Raw genomic sequence first — 26548 nt, 5'->3', positions numbered from 1 at the left:
AACTTCTGGCTACTATCCTAAGCAACAAATAACAGTTACACCCTTAGCATTTATACCACGTTTGCAATCCGATTTGTTGCATGATTATGTATTTGACTACCTACGTACTATGTCTATCCAACATGCCAAAGCACTTCCCGAAACTTTTATTTTTTCATCGCATCAGATTAAAATTGTTTATTACTACAAGTCTCACGTGTACGCCACTTTACTGCAAAAATTAACTTCAAACTTTTCATCAGCCTTTAGCGACTGTCTGTTCGTGATTCAATAATCGTTTTCTCTTAATATTTGTGAAGGCCCGACCTAAAAACAATCTTTCCTAATACATGACGATATTATTAGTAAAACTTCCTTTTTCTGTGCGATAGGTACGTTCAATATTAAGTTTACGAGTGAAAACAACTTTATTAATTGATTGATAGGTTATCCAGCAGACGATTGTGAAAACAACTCACCTTACGATATATTTACATTCGTTTCCACCGGATGTAAAGCGACACCTCGCGTCAGCTCACTTCCAAAGCACAACGTTGCAATAAGAGTTATTACCCTTTGTACGACCCACGCTAAAAATTGCCGATTTATGGCTTCGCGTGGGATAGAGGGAGAATATTTTCGAATGCGTGAGATTTATGGCTCATGTGGCGTGAGACATGATTATGCGTGAGTAAGGTCGTCTCTGCGTGACGAATGCGTGAGATTTTGTCTCATGCCGTGAGAGTTGGCAACCCTGGAAAGGTCAAATATAAAAACTGGTAATATATCACTTGTACCATACATCTGGTCAAGGTCTCAGTATCACACTGTATGCTTTATGAGTGTGGAACAAATTTACATAACATTGTCATATTTTTAGTCACCCCTTGGGGAACCCCAGCGGGGACTAATAATTTCGGCTACAGTCCCAGATTTTGATATCTGTTGCCTATCACTCTGAAGAGCTTTTGTGTGTTTGCTTCTGTTGGAATATACCAGGGTGCTAATTACAAGCTCTTGGATAACTCAGATATAGATTTCCTTTTCAAACAGGAATAACATACATCCTGAAGTCGATCCAAATTTCACATGGGAATAACATATAACCTAAAGATGTTCCGAGTATGAATCAGGCACCTTTGAGGTTCCCGAAGGGGTAGACTGTTATATTATGGATTGCTGTTGATTGATTTAGATATTTTATGGCTGAACATCGACTACCATAAATATTCACGTATAGTGTGCACCTTTTAAGGAAAAATGAAAGTGTCAATAAAGTGGTGTGCAGATACTCCAGAACAATCCAAAACCAGTCCTTGGTCTTGACCATTTGATTTATCGTGAATTTTTCGGGGATTTTCGGAAATGTTTTGAAATATGCTCGCAGCAATAAACTGTTAAATTTTGTTGCATAACTCCTGATTGCATTGTCTATTTAACCATTATGATAAAATTGCAAGTTCAAGTCGTATTATACAATAGAATCGGATAAATAAACCTCGAGTAAAGTAGGCCCAACTTTCAGGTACGATACCAGGTATGGGGAAACAACGGAGAATTGCATTGTAATAAGCACTCTGGGGTATAAAATGCCGTTCTTGGGTAAAATGCTGAACTATTTAATCTTGACAGTAGAAATGTGTCAAAACGACATGGGGATAGTGGCGAAGTTTGCAAGTTTGTGTATTGTAAACAGTCAAGGTCGCGTGATATTATTTACCGGCAGGAACTCACAAAGTCACATACATGCGAATTGAACCAATAATAATAAAAGTTAGAGTTTGAAAAATAAATATTAACGGCCTCAAAACAGCCATATACATTCCAGTCTTTTCTTTTCAAAGAAGAGTTGCTGAAATCACAATTGTTTTGTGTTTTTTCATGTCTGGTGAATTTGGCTCTTGGCGGTCCTCGTCGGACCTGTTTGAGTGACTGCCTTTAACAAAGCGTTCACACTCTGCCGTAGGCCTATCACTGTCCGATTCAGTCAGATTTGCAGACGATCAGAAAACTACTTTGAATGGTTTATTTTATAAAAAAAAAAAAGTGAAAGATTTATGCGTATATAATAAGATTGAATCTTTTCTGAAAGTTATTGTTTTGAAAATAACATCATTTTATTTCAATTACCTGTTCTGCCCATGCCAGGTGACAACAGATATTTGCCACATGCTTTCTTATTAATTCCATGTGTTGGCATGGTTACTTAAACAGCGTGTATGTATATACATGTGTCATTGTTAGACCATTTTGATTGACAGGTGGAAATATGTACGTTGTAGCTTGGTCTGTGAATTATTGTACTGAAAATTATCTTATACAAATGTAGGAGATGGAGTGACTTTCATGTCATTTTGACATACTTCTAGTTTAAACATATTTTATTTGCAAAAATACAAAAGGGATCAGACACAAGTTATAAAACTTTTAAGTTCGCCTTCTCCCTGTACAATATAACATTGTCATAACTTGAAATGACACAAACCTAAACCATTTCCTTAACTTTACATGTAGATATTCCTTTTGCATTTGACCTAAACCTTTGAAAAAGTTTGTTTGGGGTATATCTTAAACAAATTCCCCTGGACTAACCAGATATAGTATACAAGTATGTTTTGGGGAGTACAAATTCCCCTGGACTAACCAGATATGGTATACAAGTATGCTTTGGGGAGTACAGGAAGTATGTCACTGTGACCTATATACTAAAATAAGTGTACAGCTCAGTCAATAAAGAAATCATTACTGGTGGGGGACTATAGATTGCTTTGCAATACTAATTGTTAGCCTTTGGCTTAAAGTTTTACTTTATATGGGAGCAGGGGGGTATTAGATAGCCTAAAGCCCCTGTCTCACATACACGATTTAAGAAAAGTTAAAAAATTGTGTTGATTCGTACTCGACCTTGTGGTTTATGCAAATTTCTTAACCAAACACGACCATCATACGACCAAAAATGACCCTCATACCACCTTCATACGACTGAACATGACACTCATACGACTGTCATAAGATATTCATACGATATAACACAATTTAACCTCATTTAACACGACCCCAATACGACCAAACACGACTGTCATACAACGCCCATACGACTTAACAGGAATCAAACCGACCGCCATACTATTAAACAAGAATCATTACGATGTCCATACCACTACAAAAATAAACACGACCTCCATACGACTGAGCAAGAACTTCATACGACATATTTTTATTTATTTTGGTCACGTGGGTCATGTAGAATATAAACTGCATTGCAACAGCATTTCTGTGTCAGTCTTCACCATGTTCAACATCGAACAAGACCCGAAAGAAGCAGCTTTGGAGGAGGAGGGAGTACTTCTGGTAGCTATGGCTTTGATGGTGAGGGGTAGGAGGCAGCGTAGGCGTCGCAGAGTGAGGAACAGGAAGAGATTCTTGGTTCGAACATGGTTGTTGAGGAGACCTCTGTATGTTTTTGCGTTAAAAAAAACTCCGCTAATTCCACTTCCTGGCTGTCACTGAAAATATACGAAGTGGTGCGTCATTTGTTCGGTTGGGAAGACTCAGCTTCACTGGGATTGATGGTTGAACTTGATGTTTTTTTTACTTCTTATTTGGTCTTCTTTTCTTGGTTGGTACGGGTCCGGTTAGCTCAGCGGTAGATTCATTGGTAGATTGATGTGAAATGTCTTCAGGTGGAGGTGATGGTGATGGAATGTTGAATGGACTATCCTCCGGCCTGCTCAGACGGCTGCTGAGATGGCTGGATGTCAGTTTCAGTTGTTGTTTTTGTTGTTGTTGTCGATTTTGGTAGTGGTTCAGAGGTTTCAACTGGCTCATCTTGTCCCTGGGTACCGGGTGGATGTTCATCCATGATTGGTGGTGAAGGATGTTTCCCTTTCAAAGGTGTTGCTTGGAGGTCGCATGAGGTTTGGCATGGCTGTATAATGAGCTTTATTTTCAGGGGGTTTCCCAAGTTCTCACTCAATCACATGATGGGCTCTTCCGGACGTATTGCAAACGTATAGCTTTCTTGTTCAGGCATATGGGAGTCATATGAAAGGCATATGAAAGTCTTGTTGAATCGTGTTAAAGCGTATGAAGGTCGTATGAGTTTCCTCCCACGCTCCCCAACACGACTGAACACGATCTTCATATGATTGAACACGACAATCATACGACCTTCGTACGACTGAACACGAATGCAAAAACTTATAACACGATTTAAGCCGAGCTGCGATGTCCATACGACCGTGCGCGACCAACCATGACTTAACACAAATGAACATGAATGAGTGCGCGACCTTCATACGTTCTAACACCATTTAAGGAAAAACGTTAAATCGTGTTCAGATTCATGAATATAAGATAGGTACTTTAGGCTTACAGTTATACTTTATATGGGATCAGGGGTATTAGTTAGCCTTTGGCTGAGTTTTAGCTGAATTAACAAATTATTCTATTCTGTCATTGTTGAACTAACAAAATATCTTCAAACAGAAATCCCACATTCACTCGTGACAATTGTATTGAATGATAATCAGAAAATGAATAGTCTTGAACAGTTGATTTGTCTCCTTCGAAAATAATGTATTTTCTATGCTCGCAATTATATAAATTCCCCATAAAATATTTCCTGGGGTTGTACTAGCGGTTCTTTAGGGGTAACAATAAAAATGCTATACGAGAGCTGTACTGACAACAGGCTGTTATATGAATGTCTATATGTCCCCGCTAACCTTGACACACTGATATATTTGTTCATACTCAATGCTTCAGGGGATGACTAGCATTAGTTTTGTGACTGCCAACTCAATCTCTCTCCTCAAGTAGGATCAAATGCTAGGGGAATCACGCTTTGTCCGCCCTAGCAGAGCTGCCAGCAAGCCTTGTAAAGATCATGCAGTTGGTTCCTGATACTGTCCTCATTGATGGAGGGAAAACATAAGTTATATAAGATCTTTATCTGACAAACAGTACTTCAGAAACACAACTTACCCTGAATTGGTTTCTGTGACAACAAATGTAGTGTGGTTTCTACGATTATTGAAGTTAAATTACGCTCTTCACTTTGGAGAGTAGGATCTACGCTTTCTACAAAACAAAATCCAATAAGATGGCATCGCGTTTTCATCGTCTTTTGTTGTGTGTTCTGCATCAAACGCACCCTGTAAACCACATAGTTATTCAGACGCTACTCTTTTATGGTCATTACGAACACCAAAGTGATCCTGTATTCATCTTATAGTTTATAAATGGAATTTTGTTTATTTTCGTGGGGCTGATTGAAATTCGTGAGAAATGTGTCTCACGCCGTGAAGATTTTTTTTGAAACAGTTTTCGTGAGTCTCACGACAAAATTGTTAGATATGGCATGCATGCATCCCTCTAGCTAACGGTAAATGAAGGTTCCCGATGCGTTCCAAATATTGGGAAACAGTGACGGACATTTTGAGACAAGTAGATGATGCTGAAACGAAAATGCCAACAAGATGTTCCACCAAGTAATAAAAAGGTGGCGACCCAGCGGTACCGATTATCTTACATGGAAAAATTGGAAATGCCTGGAGCCCTCCAGGAAGGGTGACACGTTCGAGCACTGCACTGTCTGCTGGTCAGACTTCTCTTGCAAGCATGGTGGTAGTATGGCAACCCTCCCGCACCCTCCCGCACCCTCCCCTGCCTCGCCGCTATGCGCAGCCAGCATGTGGATACTACACTTTACGATGTCAAACTACACTTTAATTCCTCTTTGACAAATAATAGTGTAAACAGGTCTGCATGTCCTCTTCCTGAAAATTCTGAGTAAATGTTATTTTCACTTTGCCATTATATATTACAGTCAATCATTTTGAGATTTCAAAGTAGTGGTTGTCAAAATCTTGACATGAAGACTTTAGTATGCCATTTTACTTTTCATCCTTTACTTTACGAGGGTCATTCAATAAGTTCTGTCACCACACAGCTGCCGTAGGAACGAGCAGTAAAATAGTTTGGCACGTTCACGGACTGCAATAGCATTTGTAGAACAATACCCATACAAAATTTCAAAATCTTCCGACAAGAATTGAACAAATTATTCATTGTTAAATGGTATGCACTCATAATTAATGGCTACTCTTCAATGCTAAATTGAAGGTTGAGACTAAATCTGAAATACACTCCTATATTAAAGCACAGCATGCTTTACAGATGCCACCAAAACAGATACATGCAGACTTGTGCAGCATGAAAGGCACATCTGCCATCACATTGAGAACTGTTTGCAGGAGTGTTTGACCTGTGTTAAATACATACAGCCCTTCATTTTGGCTCTTTCTGTCGGGGAAAAAGGTATAAGTTAGTCTGTTGTTTATGTTTTAAGTTTGTGTTTACTGACACTTTCACATCACTTGAATCTAATGAACTTATGTTGTTGTGGAAGGTCACATGATCAATGGTCAGCAAAGGTCACATGATCAATGGTCAGCAAAGGTCACATGATCAATGGTCAGCAAAGGTCATATGATCAAAGGTCAGCAAAGGTCACATGATCAAGATTGTGTTTACGAACCATATAGGCCCAGTTGATGGATTCTATCTGGAATTTTTAAATATACAGTGTACGATAAAAGATTTATTTATTTATATTTCGTGTGTTAAACGCCACTTATGATTTATCAGGAATGGAGCCAGTGTACTCCAAAATTATAGACTGAGATTGTAACATTGTCACATACTGAAAAAGTACATACAAACAAATGGATAACTGGCATTTTCAATATCATTATATTGAAAAAAAATACACATCCAGTAAAGAGTTTCTTCATAAAAAACTGATGACAAGTCACATCCTTAAAAGTTACCCATCTCTGCATATATTAAGAGATTTTAGGTGGTAAAACATATGTGTTAAATATTCCTTGGGTATATCTCCATTGTGAAGATGTAGCTGCTGCAGATGACGGGCTATTTATGCCTTTTGGACTGGAGTTTTCCCAGTGTAAGGTGACAGGACAATGAACACTGCTATTTAGCATGATCAATTGATGTCAAACCATTGCCCTGTTTGTGATATATCTGACAGAAAGTGTTAATTTGTGAACACTAATCAAGTTATTTCCCTATTCATTTGCCAGTGTAATGAGAGAAGCTCATATAAGGGAAAGATAAATAGGGTCAGTGCTAACCTTGCTTAAGAGTAGGTCCAACCTAATAACGATGAGTAGTGTATGTCACAGAGGCCAGATCAGGCAATTAACAATTGCCCTTGTTACAAAATCATCACATTTAGTCTGTAAAAAAAAAATTCTGGGCTTGTTAAACAGATGAGCAGGCCTCAGATGTAAAAAAAAATAATCTGGGCTGGTGAAACAGATGAGCAGGCCTCAGAGGTAGCTGTCTGCAATTGAAATAGTCATTTGTCACAATATCTTTAGCTTTCATTTTTGCGTCATCTATGAAAATCCTTTCAGAGGAAACAAATCTGTCTTAAAAGGAATGACTTGTTGGTTACTCAGGTTGGGAACATTCCACTGTCTGGTAACAAGTTGGAATAAAGTTAAGGTTTTACTGTGTAATGTCACACATATGAACATTGAGCTTATCTTACACATCGCCAAAATATCAGATCTGATAAAACCTTTACAAGGAATGTCAACACCCATCAACTCACTGCCTCATGATAAACATGCAGTCGTGAAATGACTTTGTGAGGACGTAAAAAAGAACAGCAGCCGGTTTATGGCTGAGGAATTATGTGCAGGATAAAAACTTATGCAATGAACTGTTAATGGCAGAGATATCTTATTGAGTGATTTGGCCTGATAGAGATCACAGTTGTCACTTTTAAGAATTCATTTTTTATCTGATTGCCACAAAGCTTGTCATACACTCACATAAATGAAAAATGATTGACATGTAGTTGATTTTAACCCATTTCTGTTATATTTTTGTTTGAGCATAACTTTTACTCCATCCAGGTGGTCCAGTTGTTCACACTAATGGTACATAAGACAGACTAGCTGAATATAACAAATTTTCATGTGAAGTTTACAGAGTGAACTGTTTAGTTTACCCAGAATCTTTTGTTGAGTGTGCAATGTTGTGTTTATCAAGTGTGCATTGTCAATTTTATCCAGAATGTACTGTTAAGTTAACCCAAAATGGACTGTATACTTTACCAAGAGTGTTCTGAAAAGTTTAGACAGAATACACTGTAAAGTTAAGACGGAGTGAATTGTAAAATCAATATAGATCAAGGCTTACTCAGATGCGATGTAAAACAAATATGAGGTGAAGTTTACATTCTTTCTTAAATAATAAAGTTATACAACACAACAAAACAAGTTTACCTGATCTTCATGTTGGTATTCCTGACAGCACCAACCCTTTGTTGATGTTAAACTATTACCCTGGGAAATCACTCGCTTCCCAGCGATCGTGTCGTTAACCTCAGTTAGAAGGTATGCACACACTTGTCTTTGCTGTTCCTGTTTACTTATGTCAGTGTTTCTCTATGTTATTCTCCTCATCCTCTAATAAATCAGTATTGAGGGAGTCCTAAACACCTCTCTTTTAATTACCGACGTTTCGAATATCTCTGCTATATCCAACTATAGTCAATAACTTTTTTTTGGTCATGCAATGTATAACGATTAGTAAAAAAAAGTATAAGTATTTCCTTAGAGGGTGTGATCACGTCATGATCAGAGTATTCTTTGGCTGAGAGTTACAGAGCATGCTGTAATGTCAGACATGCCTCAGTCAGATAACCAAATTGCAGTTATAGTCGTGGTGCTAAGGCAAATTACAGTCACCTACAATGCAGCAACAGATAACACCAAAACACCCACACAACGGACAGTTACATAGCACACAGGTAACACCAAAACACCCACACAACGGCCAGTTACATAGCATACAGGTAACACCCACACGACGGACAGTTACATAGCATACAGGTAACCCCCACACGACGGACAGTTACATAGCATACAGGTAACAGCAAAACACCCACACAACGGACAGTTACATAGCACACAGGTAACACCAAAACACCCACACAACGGCCAGTTACATAGCATACAGGTAACACCCACACGACGGACAGTTACATAGCATACAGGTAACCCCAAAACACCCACACAACGGACAGTTACAGAGCATACAGGTAACACCAAAACACCCACACGACGGACAGTTACAGAGCAAACAGGTAACACCAAAACACCCACACAACGAACAGTTACAAAGCATACAGGTAACACCAAACACCCACACAGAGGACAGTTACATAGCATACAGGTAACACCACAAACACCCACACAAAGGACAGTTACATAACATACAGGAAACACCAAACACCCACACAACGGACAGTTGTTACATAGCATACAGGTAACACCAAAACACTCAGACAACAGACACTCACATAGCATACAGGTAACACAAAACACCCACACAACGGACAGTTACATAGCACACAGGTAACACCAAAACACCCACACAACGGACAGTTACAGAGCATACAGGTAACACCAAAACACCCACACAAAGGACACTCACATAACATACAGGTAACACCAAACACCCACACAAGAACAGTTACATAGCATACAGGTAACACAAAACACCCACACAACGGACAGTTACATAGCATATAGGTAACACCAAAACCCCCACACGACGGACAGTTACATAGCATACAGGTAACCCCCACACGACGGACAGTTACATAGCATACAGGTAACCCCCACACGACGGACAGTTACATAGCATACAGGTAACAGCAAAACACCCACACAACGGACAGTTACATAGCACACAGGTAACACCAAAACACCCACACAACGAACAGTTACAAAGCATACAGGTAACACCAAACACCCACACAGAGGACAGTTACATAGCATACAGGTAACACCCACACGACGGACAGTTACATAGCATACAGGTAACACCCACACGACGGACAGTTACATAGCATACAGGTAACCCCCACACGACGGACAGTTACATAGCATACAGGTAACAGCAAAACACCCACACAACGGACAGTTACATAGCACACAGGTAACACCAAAACACCCACACAACGAACAGTTACAAAGCATACAGGTAACACCAAACACCCACATGAGGGACTTTCACATAGCATACAGGTAACACCAAACACCCTCACAAAGGACAGCTACATAGCATACAGGTAACACCAAACACCGACACAACGGACAGTTACATAGCATACAGGTCACACCAAACACCCACTGATCAGAGTAGTCTTTGGCTGAGAGTTACAGAGCATGCTGTAATGTCAGACATGCCTCAGTCAGATAACCAAATTGCCGTTATAGTCGTGGTGCTAAGGCAAATTACAGTCACCTACAATGCAGCAACAGATAACACCAAAACGCCCACACAACGGACAGTTACATAGCATACAGGTAACCCCAAAACACCCACACAACGGACAGTTACAGAGCATACAGGTAACACCAAACACCCACTTATCAGAGCATTCTTTGGCTGAGAGTTACAGAGCATGCTGTAATGTCAGACATGCCTCAGTCAGATAACCAAATTGCCGTTATAGTCGTGGTGCTAAGGCAAATTACAGCCACCTACAATGCAGCAACAGATAACTCCAAAACACCCACACAACGGACAGTTACAGAGCATACAGGTAACACCAAACACCCACACAGAGGACAGTTACATAGCATACAGGTAACACCAAACACCCACACAAAGGACAGTTACATAGCATTCAGGTTACACCAAACACCCATACAAGTGATCACATAGCATACAGGTAACATCAATCACCCACACAAGGGACATTCATATAGCATACAGGTAACTCCAAAACACTCACACAACGGACAGTTACAAAGCATACAGGTAACACCAACCACCCACACAACGGACAGTCACATAGCATACAGGTAACCCCAAACCCCCACACAAAGGACACTCACATACCATACAGGTAACACCAACCACCCACACAACGGACAGTCACATAGCATACAGGTAGGACAAAAGAGCAACACAAGGGAGAGGTACATAGCATACAAGAAACACCAAACACCCACACCCGTGATCACATAGCATACAGGAAACACCAACCACCCACACAACGGACAGTTGTTACATAGCATACAGGCAACACCAAAACACCCACACAAAGGACACTCACATAACAAACAGGTAACACCAAACACCCGCACAACGGACAGTCACATAGCATACAGGTAACAGCAAACCCCCACACAAGGGACACTCCCATAGCATACAGGTAACCCCAAACCCCCACACAAAGGACACTCACATACCATACAGGTAACACCAAAACGCCCCCACAAGGACACTAACATACCATACAGGTTACACCAACAACAAACAAAAGGGACACCCACATAGCATACAGGTAACCCCAAACCCCCACACAACGGACAGTTACACAGCATACAGGTAACACCACACACCCACACAAGAACAGTTTCATAGCATACAGGTAACCCCAAACCCCCACACAACGGACAGTTACACAGCATACAGGTAACACCAAGCACCCACACAAGGGACAATCATATAGCATACAAGTACCACCAAAACACCCACACAACGGACCGTTACATAGCATACAGGGAACACCAAAACACTCACACACCAGACACTCACATAGCATACAGTAGCATTCAGGTTACACCAGACACCCATACAAGTGATCACATCACATACAGGTAACACCAAGCACCCACACAAGGGACACTCTCATAGCATACAGGTAACAGCAAACACCCACACAAGGACACTCACATAACATACAGGAAACACCAAACACCCACACGAGGAACTCTCACATAACATACAGGTAACACCAAGCACCCACACAAGGGACATTCATATAGCATACAGGTAACATCAATCACCCACACAAGGGACACTCTCATAGCATACAGGTAACTCCAAAACACTCACACAACAGACACTCACATCGCATACAGGTAACACCACACACCCACACAAGAACAGTTTCATAGCATACAGGTAACACTAAACACCCACACAACGGAGAGTTACATAGCATACAGGCAACACCAAACACACACACAACGGACAGTTACAAAGCATACAGGTAACACCAACCACCCACACAACGGACAGTCACATAGCATACAGGTCACAACAAACACCCACACAAGGAACACTCATATAGCATACAAGTACCACCAAAACACCCACACAACAAACAGTCACATAGCATACAGGTCACACCAAACACCCACACCACGGACAGTGACATAGCATACAGGTAACTCCAAACACCCACACAAGTGATCACATAGCATACAGGCAACACCAAAACACCCACACAAGATCACATTTCACCCACACAAGTGATCACATAGCATACAGGGCACACCAAACACCCACACCACGGACAGTGACATAGCATACAGGTAACCCCAAACACCCACCCAACGGACACTCACATAGCATACAGGTCACAACAAACACCCACACAAGGGAAACTCACATAGCATACAGTAGCATTCAGGTTACACCAGACACCCATACAAGTGATCACATAGCATACAGGTAGGACAAAAGAGCAACACAAGGGAGAGGTACATAGCATACAAGAAACACCAAACACCCACACCCGTGATCACATAGCATACAGGGAACACCAAACACCCACAAAACGGACAGTTACAAAGCATACAGGTAACACCACACACCCACACAAGAACAGTTACATAGCATACGGGTAACACCAAACACCCGCACAACGGACAGTCACATAGCATACAGGTCACAACAAACACCCACACAAGGGCCACTCACATAGCATACAGGGAACACCAAAACACTCACACACCAGACACTCACATAGCATACAGGTACCACCACACACCGACAGTTACATAGCATTCAGGTTACACCAGACACCCATACAAGTGATCACATCACATACAGGTAACACCAAAACCCCCACACAACGGACAGTTGTTACATAGCATACAGGTAACCCCAAACCCCCACACAAAGGACACTCACATAACATGAAGGAATCAACAAACACCCACACAAGGGACATTCATATAGCATACAGGTAACTCCAAACACCCACACAACAAACAGTCACATAGCATACAGGTTACACAAAACACCCACACAAGGGGCACTCACATAACATGAAGGTAACACCAAACACCACACAAGGGACACTCTCATAGCATACAGGTAACCCCAAACCCCCACACAACGGACAGTTGTTACATAGCATACAGGGAACACCAAACACCCACAAAACGGACAGTTACAAAGCATACAGGTAACACCAACCACCCACACAACGGACAGTCACATAGCATACAGGGCACACCAAACACCCACACACCGGACAGTTACATAGCATTCAGGTTACACCAAACGCCCATACAAGTGATCACATCACATACAGGTAACACCAAGCACCCACACAAGGGACATTCATATAGCATACAGGTAACATCAAACACCCACACAAGGACACTCACATAACAAACAGGTAACACCAAACACACACACAACGGACAGTTACATAACATACAGGTCACACCAAACACCCACACGAGGAACACTCATATAGCATACAAGTAACACCAAAACACCCACACAAGATCACATTTAACTTCAAATCACAGTAAGCCTTCACAAAGTCACTTACTTTCAAATTACACATACATTACAATTGATGAGTTGCCCAGCAAAACCACAAAGAGGTGTAAACAACTTTAGTATCCAAGAAGATACATCCTTAGTTATTATATATAATTATAAAGTGCATATTAAATTGATAATTTCCTCAATAAATTGAAGTAACATGTTCCGTATTAAAAATTAACTTGGAATTACTTTTTTATTTACAAAATCTAGCTCCATTAGGTAGCTAGCCTCTTATGCAGACAGCTAAACTGAGCCTGCATCCCTCTGAGTTGTAAACACCAAAATAGATGTATACAAGAAGGTGTACTATCCAATCTCAAAACAACAAATGTGTTTTGTTTGCTTTTAAGTTGAAAGCTTCTAAATTGCATTTTCCCTCAGGACTCTAGAGCATTGGGCAGCATTTTAACGTCCTAGAATGTTCATTTTCCAATTTGCTGTTTTTCGTATTGAGTTGGCCTATTGTTGGAAATACTGTACAGCCTGTCCACGTCTGATTTTCTAGTAATAACAGACACCTGACCTGTTGTCCAATACTGATTGATTTATCAATAACAAAACAATTAAAATGAATATTCTGATGTTTAAATACCATCTTCATGTAACATATTATGAATAAGAAAGATTAAAATGTGTAGTGTTTAAACTTCACTTGTGTTTTCACTATACAGATTTTATCAATATCTGTTGATCCATATATATAGTTTGGGCTGCAGTTGCTGAGTAGTGTAGGCCACAGGGACCTGAGAATTTGTTATAGCTATATTTGGACTTACACCGAGGTGTTCAGAGTAATATTACAGGATTCAGGGATATAAAATGCCCCCTCACCCCCGATGAAGGTATATATACGAGGAGGGAGGAAAGCTCTCCATGTTGGAAAATCACATAGCTTTCTCGCATCAAAAATCATAATTCTAGTGGTCTTACAAAGAAATGATCGGTACCGTTGGAAAGATGGATAATTTTCCTTTTAGATACTAGACGCAAGATCAAAGTTCGCACTTGCCTTGAAAAAATCTTGAATTTGGAGTGTGGTCTGGAAAAGCCTTGAATTTCACTTCAGGCCTTGAAAAACCTTGAATGCTGATCTATGGCCTTGAAAAGTCGTTAAATTCTGACGTACAGTTATTCATATATGATTTCCCAAAGTTAAAATTCCAGAATTATGTATAAAACACAACAGGTTTTTTCGGAACTTAAAACCAGTGTTGTGATGCATCGTTGTGTTCATCCTGTTATTGTCTCTGTGTGACAGATGGGAAACTCCTAGCTGTCTTCTTTTATTGTAGTAATGATAAGAAAAGTTCTGAGAGTTCTGAGTGAGGTTTTCCAAATGGGATGCTTGTTATTTCAACGTCTTGTGGTAGGGGTCGTCTAACAAGCTCTCACAATGTGGAAATGCATGTTTCTTTTACAATGGACCCGCTATGCAATATTTAAATCATTGATAAAATAATTCAAAGGTGATAATTCCAAGGCCAATGTTATATTGCGTCACAAGATCATGGCTATAAAGAAAATTGGTGAGTACATGCTAAAATCATGCATGAACAGTGCCAATCTCAGGTACTAGAGCAGTGCATATAAACATCAACTTTGGTGTTTGCTGTTAAAGGTATTCTCTCAAAATTGCTTACAAGCTACTGTAAAATTAATGCAGTTTTTCCATGAAGAGTCCCCCCATTATCTCCTTACTAGAAAAAGCTTTCTTGTGTCCTCTTCTGGGCAGCACTGACGGGCCTTTGGAATAAATAAAATTCATGTTTTACTGTATACGCCCCCCCTCCCCGAGTTAAGATCTATGATAGCCCTATTAAAAGGAAGACTGTTAAATTTAGGGATTCAAGGTGGCCACTATGGCCTCTGCTTGGAGGGGATAGTACCGGTAGTATGCCTGTTACTTCTAGTTAAGTCTGTTTTCATTCTAGTACAGCATGCAATGTATGACAAATTATTATTTTGTCTTCTTTGGTTTCCTTGTTCTCAATGTTTCTGTCTAAACTAGCTTTTATTGCACTTTGACCCTCTGAAAAATCTGGATTTATATTATATACTTAAATAGTTCTTCTCTATATAGTGTCTACATAAATCAGGAAGAGGATCTTTTCAGTCTGTTTTAGATTTTTATTGCCAAGTACCTTTGTCTTAAGCGTCTGACAACAGGTTATTGCTAGGCCGCGGAGCCCGATTGTTAGACAGTTCTAATCTAAGTTTTGTGTGAAGATATATATCAAAAAAGAATAAAAGTCAATTCAATTCTGAAACAAAAGTTCAAAACTTTTATTTCTCAATTTCATTTATTATTCAGATAAATGTAAATGACCAACATGTTTTGGGGACAATAGTTTGGAAGAAAATGACAAATGTTTGCTTTACATTAAATGAAAAGAAATTTATTGTAGACTAAAAAACTATTAAATTTATTAACACTTATTCCACATTAAAAGGAAAACTGCTGGTACACTAAGACAAGAACTGACAATGTGTTATTTAGGTTTTATCAGTATGTTATTTCGTGAGTGACAATGCATTGTTTTATGCCCATGAACATTTTTGATGGGAGGTAATGGGGAGCATCTATTTGTTGGTGTGTCTGTCCATCCATTTGTCTGTCTGTCCTCACTTTGGTTTGCACCAGAAAACTTGCTTACATTCTTTCAATTTTAATTTAAGTTGGCTGGAATGAACAATGGACAAAAACAAAGGTTAAGTTCAATTTTAGCAAACTCTTTCACATTATAACTTTTTCAGGAAGCCACTGAGTGATATTAATTATTCTTTCATTTTCAGTGTTTTGTTTCTGGTTTTAATAAGAATATTTTTAAATGTGTTACAGTATAGTACGAGACTCCAGCTCATCAGAACGTTCCATCTCCCCACCTCCAAAGCGAAAAAAGAAATCAAAGTCAAGGTATGTTATAACCATTTTTTTGTGCTTGAATTTTCTAGTTCACGTTGTCTTTGAAATACCAGCTGTGGCACTATTTTCTTTTATACATCTAAGACACACCAGGATTTGAACTGGCCAGGTTTTAGTCCCTGTCTGAAGAACTGTAGATCTCATTGGCTGACAGGTTGGTAGGGGTCCACAGAAACAGGCACACAATAGTTTTTGATGACTTGATATTGATATCCCACTGTTCATAGAGTTAAAGGGGGCTCTTTACCTAGTACATCAGATAAGAATAATGTTTGTTCGGAAAACTTGTACGGGAAAACACCAACAAAAATGGAAAAGTGGTTACCTAAAGGCCAGCACTAAGGCTGGGGACTACCACCAGACAGACATATGGGAAAGTGGTTACCTATAGACAAACACTAAGGCTGGGGACTACCACCAGACAGACATATGGGAAAGTGGTTACCTATAGACAAACAATTAGACTGGGGACTACCATCAGACAAACAAATGGGAAAGTGGTTACCTAAAGGCCAACACTAAGGCTGGGGACTACCACCAGACAGAAATATGGGAAAGTGGTTACCTATAGACAAACACTAAGGCTGGGGACTGCCACCAGACAGACATATGGGAAAGTGGTTACCTATAGACAAACACTTAGACAGGGGACTACCACCAGACAGACAAATGGGAAAGTGGTTACCTAAAGGCCAGCACTAAGGCTGGGGACTACCACCAGACAGACAAATGGGAAAGTGGTAACCTAAAGGCCAACACTAAGGCTGGGGACTACCACCAGACAAACAAATGGGAAAGTGGTTACCTATAGACAAACACTAAGGCTGGGGACAACCACCAGACAGACATATGGGAAAGTGATTACCTATAGACAAACATTAAGGCTGGGGACTACCACCAGACAGACAAATGGGAAAGGGGTAACCTAAAGGCCAACACTAAGGCTGGGGACTATCACCAGACAAACAAATGGGAAAGTGGTTCCCTATAGACAAACACTAAGGCTGGGGACTACCACCAGACAGACATATGGGAAAGTGATTACCTATAGCAAACAATTAGACTGGGGACTACCAGACAGACAAATGGGAAAGTGGTTACCTAAAGGCCAACACTAAGGCTGGGGACTACCACCAGACAGACATATGGGAAAGTGGTTACATATAGACAAACACTTAGATTGGGGACTACCACCAGACAGACATATGGGAAAGTGGTTACCTATAGACAAACACTAAGGCTGGTGACTACCACCAGACAGACATATGGTAAAGTGGTTACCTAAAGGCCAACACTAAGGCTGGGGACTACCACCAGACAGACATATGGGAAAGTGGTTACCTAAAGGCAAGCACTAAGGCTGGGGACTACCACCAGGCAGACTTATGGGAAAGTGATTACCTAAAGGCCAACACTAAGGCTGGGGAATACCACCAGACAGACATATGGGAAAGTGGTTACCTATAGCAAACAATTAGACTGGGGACTACCACCAGACAGACAAATGGGAAAGTGGTTACCTAAAGGCCAGCACTAAGGCTGGGGACTACCACCAGACAGACATATGGGAAAGTGGTTACCTACAGGCCAACACTAAGGCTAGGGACTACCACCAGACAGACATATGGGAAAGTGGTTACCTAAACCCTCCTGCAAGATCAGGAAAGGACATAGCTGCTATATCACACTGCAGTAATTGTACGAGATGACTTACATGGGAGTCCCTTAAGAGTTTATCTGCTTTCATCCTCTCAGCACTATACCTATTCTTTCTTTGTTAAAGTGTCTCCCAAGTCACCTTCATTTGTCATTGGCTGGTGTGAAAACATCAAATTCTGAACAAAACAAAGTCAAACCTAGAGCCAAACGCTTAGAGGAGAGGTTACCTAGAGTCAAACAGTTAGAGGAGAGGTTAAGGAGAGGTTACCTAGAGTCAAACAATTAAAGGAGAGGTTAACTAGAGTCTAACAGTTACAGGAGAGGTAACCTAGAGTCAAACAGTTAGAGGAGAGGTTACCTAGAGTCAAACAGTTAGGAGAGGTTACCTGGAGCGAAACAGTTAGAGGAGAGGTTACCTGGAGTCAAACAGTTAGAGGAGAGGTTACCTGGAGTCAAACAGTTAGAGGAGAGGTTACCTAGAGTCAAACAGTTAGAGGAGAGGTAACCCAGAGTCTAACAGTTAGAGGAGAGGTAACCCAGAGTCTAACAGTTAGAGGAGAGGTTACCTAGAGTCAAACAGTTAGAAGAGAGGTTACCTAGAGTCAAATAGTTACAGGAGAGGTTAGAAGTACCCAGAGTCAAATAGTCAAAGAGGTTACCTTGAGTCAAACAGTTAGAGGAGAGGTTACCTAGAGTCATTAGTTAGAGGAGAGGTTACCTGGAGTCAAACAGTTAGAGGAGAAGTTACCTAAAGTCAGACAGTCAGAGAAGAGGTTACCTAGAGTCAAACAGTTAGAGGAGAGGTTGTCTAGAGTCAAACAGTTAGAGGAGAGGTTGCCTAGAGTCAGATAGTTACAGGAGAGGTAACCTAGAGTCAAACAGTTACAGGAGAGGTAACCTAGAGTCAAACAGAGGAGAGGTTACCTAGAGTCAAACAGTTAGAAAAGAAGTTACCTAGAGTCAAACAGTCAGAGAAGAGGTTACCTAGAGTCAAACAGTAAGAGGAGAGGTAACCCAGAGTCAAACAGTTAGAGGAGAGGTTGCCTAGAGTCAAACAGTTACAGGAGAGGTAACCTAGAGTCAAACAGAGGAGAGGTTACCTAGAGTGAAACCGTTAGAAAAGAGGTTACCTAGAGTCAAACAGTTAGAAGAGAGGTTACCTAGAGTCAAACAGTAAGAGGAGAGGTAACCCAGAGTCAAACAGTTAGAGGAGAGGTAACCTAGAGTCAAAAAGAGGAGAGGTTACCTAGAGTGAAACAGTTAGAGGAGAGGTTACCTAGAGTTAAACAGTTAGAGGAGAGGTTACCTAGAGTGAAACAGTTAGAGGAGAGGTAACCTAGAGTCAAACAGTTAGAGGAGAGGTTACCTAGAGTCAAACAGTTCGAGGAGAGGTTACCTAGAGTCAAACAGTTAGAAAAGAGGTTACCTAGAGTCAAACAGTTAGAGGAGTGGTTACCTAGAGTCAAACAGTTAGAAGAGAGGTAACCTAGAGTCAAACAGTTAGAGGAGAAGTAACCCAGAGTCTAACAGTCAGAGGAGAGGTTACCTAGAGTCAAACAGTCAGAGGAGAGGTTACCTAGAGTCAAACAGTCCGAGGAGAGGTTACCTAGAGTCAAACAGTAAGAGGAGAGGCTACCTAGAGTCAAACAGTTAGAGGAGAGGCTACCTAGAGTCAAACAGTTAGAGGAGAGGTTACCTAGAGTCAAACAGTTAGAGGAGAGGTTACCTAGAGTCAAACAGTTAGAGGAGAGGTTACTTAAAACAAAACAAAACAAAACTTAGAGACAACATATAGGCAATTACTGAGGTAAGAGGTTCAACTTAGAAGCAAACCATTGGACAAGAAGTTAACATGGGAGGCATGGTAAAGACATTGGTACAGGCTGTTATATATATTTGTAGTCAACCAGAGCAGGGGATATGTGTAGGCATCCAAGTATATGAAACAGGGAGCTCTTTTGGGAGAGGAGATAGGAAAGTAAAATAGTTTGAAGAACTTAATCTTGGGCATTGTTTTTAATGGCGGTAGAAACAATACCAGTAATTTGTACTTATGTGCTTCAAGGTGCTGTGTTACCTTGTCTAGGGCGATATACCTGTAGTTAGTTTGAGGAAACTCATAAGGACACAGTGGTGTGTTTAAGAGTAATGGAGCACTTGTTTGTCACACTTATAGCTGTTTGGATAACCATCTGTTAGTTTGTTCTTCCATCTCTGATTCTGTCTATCACTCATTTTTAATGCAGCCAGCTTTGCTGGAACATAATATTCAGTGATTATTATGATGTGATATGTAACCTTCAAAATGTTTTTAGTCACCCCTGGGGGAACCCCAGCGGGGACTATTAATTTTGGTTTCAGTCCCAGATTTTGACCTCCACTGTTTCAGCTTTCGTGTGTTTGCTTCTGTCGCTAATTACAAGCTTTTGGATTACTCCATTTTCGATTTTAGGAATAGATCTAACATACAACCAAAAGACGTTCCGAATTTCAAACTAAAGATGTTCCGATTATGAATCAGTCACTTTTGAGGTTCCTGAAGGGGTAGACTGTTATAGTATATATTGCTATTGATTGATTGAGATGTTTATGTCTGACCAATGACTATATTGGTAAAATTTCTTTTTAAACCAAATAAAATTTTGGAATAAAAAGTTCACGTAGAAAAGCTCAATAACGTCTCTTTTTCTTTATCATCTATTCACGTAATGACAAAAGAAAACGTCACCTAGCAAAAGGGCAAACTTGAATTGACATGCGGGTTTGTGTTTGCCGCCGTCACACTACATTAAAGCATACGCGCAATTTGGCGGACACAAACAACATTTTGTATCGCTTTGCATTTCTCTGCAGTCCGGCGAAACTTCTAATCGAACGGCAGGTGCCGAACATGCGGGATTTAAGGGACATTCGTAATCAGTAGAAAGGTGCCGCCTTCCCAGCGGTAAACGGCAAGCCTGAATCAAGTTCGTCCAAAGTTTACGACATTTATGGAAATTGTTTTATTTTTTTAATTTACATACCATTTTCAGCCGTCACATTTTAATTTCAAATGGTGATATGTTATAAATAAATGCGCCATTATTCAAACAAATATTTCATCAACATTCATATCCCGCCTGACAACGTTCACAACTTTAGGTCACTTTACAACATAACACGTTACGGCAGAACTTGAAATGGAAAACCGGAAGAGTGAAGGGTCATGTAAGGTAAGTAGAACATTGCCATATTCAGAATTTATAATAAAAGCGCTCGACACCGTTTAATGTTATCGTTTCTGCGGTGTGGAGGCAGTGGTGACCTCGAGGTACCGGCAAAACATGGTATTGACATTGTGCTCATTTTGAGCAAGATACAAAGTGTATTAAGCAAAACTGCATATTTATGCATGTTTTTTAATCGTTGATTAATTCTCATGTTTTTCGGACGAAGTTCCGGTAATTTTTGTGTCAGTTTACAGACGATGGCCAAATGTCTAAAATATCTTTGTGTTGTGTCCAGCAGGTCACATAGTAACGAGATAAAGCTTGATAAAATGGCTGCGCGGAAATATATAACGGGCGGAAACCAATGACTAGACGATATTGACAGTTTTACAAACAAATAATTTTTACTGAGAAGTATCAACTGATAATATGGAGTTAAATAACCACGAAAACAATACCAGTACAAACTAGTGATAGGGATTGGAAATTCCTTAATTATCAGCCTTTAGTTTTGGTGAAAATGATTTGCTCCAATATGCATGTTCAGTTCTCTTATATCATTTTTTTTTCATTTTAACAGATGAACTATCTTATCCTGGCACTTTGGCATGTTTGAATGTGGAAGGCCTTGAAATTGGGATGAAGAAGGCCAGGGAATGTCACAGAAATTTAAAAAAAAATGAAATTATTTGCAGTGTTTGTGTTTTATGGTCATAAAACATGGAACATTTTCTTCAAGTAAATCAACCACATGCTTTCTTATTATATCCTAGTAGGTTGGCATGGTTACCTAAACAGCGTGTATGCATACCTGGTCATTGTTAGACTATTTTGATTGACAGGTGGAAATATGTCAGTTGTAGCTTGGTCAATGATTTATTATACTGAAATAATCATACAGGAGATGGGGTGACTTTCATGTCATTTTGACATATTTCTAGTTTTTTTATTAATTGTGTTTAAATAAAAACAATAAACAATCCAGATAGACATTCCAAAGTTCAAGGTCACATATGAAATAAATAAGGGTTCAAAAGTGAACCATCAAACAATATTTAATAAAACTCCTTTTGTGTATTTTGACTATGCTGTCAGGTAACTACTTACATGTTTCTGCCCAAGGTCAAGGTCAAAGAAGAAGCTGTGAATTTGTGGCCATACCAATAAACAGAGGCCATTTCACTACTACTTCACGTCATTTAAATGAAATTTTAGGTGCAACGTGAATCATGACTAAAGAGTATGTGACTCTCTGAGGTCTGTTAATGTTAAGACAAGGTCACATCAAGATGTGAAGGTCAAGTCAATGTCACTGAACTTTGTTTTATACAACTCGGTGAATGGATGTGTCTGGACAGTGCCACTTGGGGGAGAGTGTTGGCGTCCCTGTCACCCAAGGTTCATTTTGTCATTATTAAAAACAGATTATCTACTTTGGGTGTACTTCCTTTGGCAATGACAGGAAAACTATAGATTCTTAAGGAACATGCCTGCCTGGACCTGTTTTCACACCTCTTACATAAACAAGTGAACGCTGTTTGGTCATTATGTTGTTGTCTGTTACAGGGATGACAGTAGTTCCCCTGAGAGAAGACAGAAGAAAAAGAAGAGCAAAAAACATAAGCGAGATCGGTATGTGTAGATCCATTGTCAGTGTTTCACTATTTTGATGTTGTCAAGTCGTTCATCACCATTTCTGTCCAGTCAGCGGTTTACATGTGTGTTACACAAGAGAGTTCTGTTATATGTAGACACCCAGATCTCTTGGCGCCAGCCAATGAAAGGATTTGGTTCAAGTTTGATGGGGGTAATGCATGCACCTTTTTAGAAAATAAGTTCATCAAAAAGCCTGCTTTAAGATTGTAAATATTGGCTATGTTTGTATGACGGAGGAGGTAAGAAGCTGGAGGGTAACCTTTTGACTTCAGCCTAGAGGACCACGTCCCATGTAATCTCTATATTAACAACTTCAGCATTTTTTTATTCTTAATTATATGAAATTGACTTTTTTTATTAATTTTAATGTTGGATATCAAAATAAATTTTAAAATTAAACACATCATATCACGAAACTTTTTAATGTAAATAAATAATAAATATTGAAGTATCAGAATTATACCGTTTACATTTAAGTTTATTTACCATTAAAAGGCTTTTAAGGTCTATAAATGTGAAGAATTTTATTGGAGCAACACTGTAAAATGATTTAATGAATAAGTTTAAGTGTGTTAAGAGTTTAAAGAATTTATATACTTACATACAAGTCTTGGCACTTCTAACAAACCACACAAGATCAACCCGAATTAAAGGGAGACAATCTACTTTGGTTTGTGAGGTAGACAAGGAGTGTATCGGTAGTTTTGGACTACAAACCAGTCATATTTTAAGGTTCCACTGCTAAAAACTTAACCAAAAGAAATACTCAAATTTAGTTACTATTATCTGCTATTATCATCTACAGTATTAATTTCGACCTATAACTGTGGATCCCTCTTGTTGTGTTGGTTTGGACTGATCCTGCCGTAGTAGCAACGTTTTTGTTTGATATTTTATTTCTAATGTCTATACACTGATACAACTTTTTTCCTCTTTTTATTTTTTAATGCTTATTGTTTAAGCTGCGAGAAAATATGATCTCTGATGTCCAAGGTAATATCGCTGCGTTCTATTTTCTGTTCATGTTACGTTCGTTCAAATTGTTGGAATATACAACAAAAGTCCATGCACCTATGACTTGGGAAACTGTGAGGTTCCTCCATTGACTGTGCTGTTAGTAATCTTGGTCCTATACACTGACCACAGGCACTGATTCGTGGAGTTATACTGAACTGCTGACTATAGGCCACAAATATTTACGTATTGTCATCATGTTGTGCAGGACATATTTTTTTTATCTTTGTTTCATTATTTCATTATGTGTTTATAATTAATACACTGATTTGATAAGTCAGTGTACGTGTTCATGATACGATATCAACATTTTATGTAATCTTCAAATCTTAAAAGAATTTAGGATTTTTTAATATTTTCTCTTTCAATTATTGTATTATGTTGATTTCACTGTCTCTCGTCACTGTAACTGTAGTATTTTTCTATAAACAATAATTGCATTCAATGTAAAGCTTGTTTCCGTACTCAATATAATGTACCAATATTAAAAATAGCCAATGAAATTTAATGAAGCAACTGAATAAAAAAGTTAAAACAAATAAAGTCCTTGAAAAACAATCATACAAGAATATGATGATCAAGTTAACAAAACAATATAACCGAAAAAAGTCTGGAATTTCCAAAAGAAAATTGAATAGGATTCAAAAATGAAGAAAGTTCCTTTTTTTGTAACTGATGACTGGTAACCATGCAGGTCAACATCTGTCAGACTGGATTGTCTCCCCTTACACCTGTAGGCATGCCATGTCAACATGTTCCATTGCGTTTCATTGGCTGTTTTACTTGAAATGGTAATTCTGTTACATGTTGGTGGTACTGTAATGATCCTATATTACAGGTATGATATAGACCTCTGTTATGTTTGCCATACACGTTATATGTTATTTCACGATTAAATGTCCGCTCCGTGACATGAACTTTACAAGCAGTTCTGTAATTCTTAGAAGGAGATAAAGGTGTACCAACAGATTTCTTTTTGGACAAAACTAACTAGCAACTGTTATATTGTATTATCAGAAATGTGATGCAAATCATTTAGCCATAACTTTTCTATTCATTATAAAATACTCTCTTTTTATTTTTGGAAATATTGCATACGGTAAACCTTCGGTCAGTTCGAACAAAATCAAATAAATATTGATGAACCTGTTCAGATTATACGAAATTATGCTTCAGAAAATAAGCGTGAGTTTGAACTATCGGCAAAAATTTCGGCAAAGTGTTAATCAAGTCACAAACATATATCCGACATATATCCAATGTAAGGTCGATACGTAACAACGACGGCCTGGCATAGAACAATGGCACATTTATAAATGGGTAAAATGATAGTATATTATTTAATTCGACGTTAATTGATCATTAAACTTTCTTCATTTCGAGATAATTATGATCGTTATTGCGAAGCAGAGGCCATTGTGTAGGCCCCAAAACAGTACACGTTTTATTTGTGACACAAAAGTTAGACTACCTAGTTTGTATCAGATACCTAAATATGGAGTCTCTGTGTGGTTAGGTTTTATTTGAATCAGAAACTATTTTATATATTACTTTGTAATGAATGGTCCGTTAAATAAATTGAAAACATAGTCTACATAACCTGTTGCGTTTACAAAGCGCAACTGTAAATATAGGTCTATATGTTAGTAAAATTAGGTAAGAACATCAACATGTCTGCTTATAAATTATAAGTGATATAGTCCTAATACCTACCAAACTTATTTGACACCTTCAAAATTACCCATCGCTACTTGGGACACCTGTGGATTGTTTGGACTTGGACATGAATGCTAATCATGTCACTCACAATGGCTGGGCGGCCGATCCCTACCGCGACATCTCGCGTGTCCTGCCCTACCTGGTGTGAGCTAGGCAATAATTAAGGGATGTCTGGTCGCAATTAAATAATCAAAATGCTTAGTTAACACTGTATTTGACAATACACGGGCAATTTCTTAGTTTGCCATACAGCGTGACATCAGTTCATACTGATCGCATGTTATTTATACATTGTCGGGGCCTAAGTTGCAATTGACTGTCTCATTCACGATATATTTTTCAAACAATGTAAAAAATGAATCAACGCTAAAACCTGTGACATATATTTATGGTTTGTCTGTCACAACTATACTGCAATGCTCACACATACAACCCATTACCCTAAACGTGTCTGTTGATCAAAGAATTGGCATTTTTCCGGGGCCGATCGCCGCGAGCTTTCAATGGAGTTTGCCGGAGAAAAAAAAATACTTTACGTTCTTCATTTGACAAGTTCGGACTATCCGAAATAGGGTCAATCAGAGTTTGAACTATCACTAGCTAGAAAATTATTGTTTTATTGGAAAAAAAACGTGTTCGAACTATCAGCCGATTCGAACTGACCGGAGGTTTACCGTAATTCAGAATTTGTTCACGTCAACTT

At 39.2% G+C, this 26548-nt stretch overlaps 1 protein-coding gene across 6 annotated transcripts in view; it reads left to right on the top strand.

The window, feature by feature from the left end:
- Positions 1-26548, top strand: part of LOC110445852 (serine/arginine repetitive matrix protein 2-like) — a 213613-nt gene that overhangs the window by 110196 nt on the left and 76869 nt on the right. For all 6 annotated transcript variants that reach the window (XM_021490675.1, XM_021490677.1, XM_021490672.1 and 3 more), the window contains 2 exons: positions 16505-16579; positions 23023-23088. In XM_021490675.1, coding sequence (XP_021346350.1) covers positions 16505-16579; positions 23023-23088 — 141 coding nt within the window. The remainder of the gene's footprint in view (positions 1-16504; positions 16580-23022; positions 23089-26548) is intronic.

The sequence above is a fragment of the Mizuhopecten yessoensis genome, unplaced genomic scaffold (assembly GCF_002113885.1).
Source record: "Mizuhopecten yessoensis strain PY_sf001 unplaced genomic scaffold, ASM211388v2 scaffold2383, whole genome shotgun sequence".
NCBI classification, from domain to species: Eukaryota; Metazoa; Mollusca; class Bivalvia; order Pectinida; family Pectinidae; genus Mizuhopecten; species Mizuhopecten yessoensis.
Note: the sequence above shows the minus strand (reverse complement) of the source record. Positions and strands in the feature narration are given on the sequence as shown.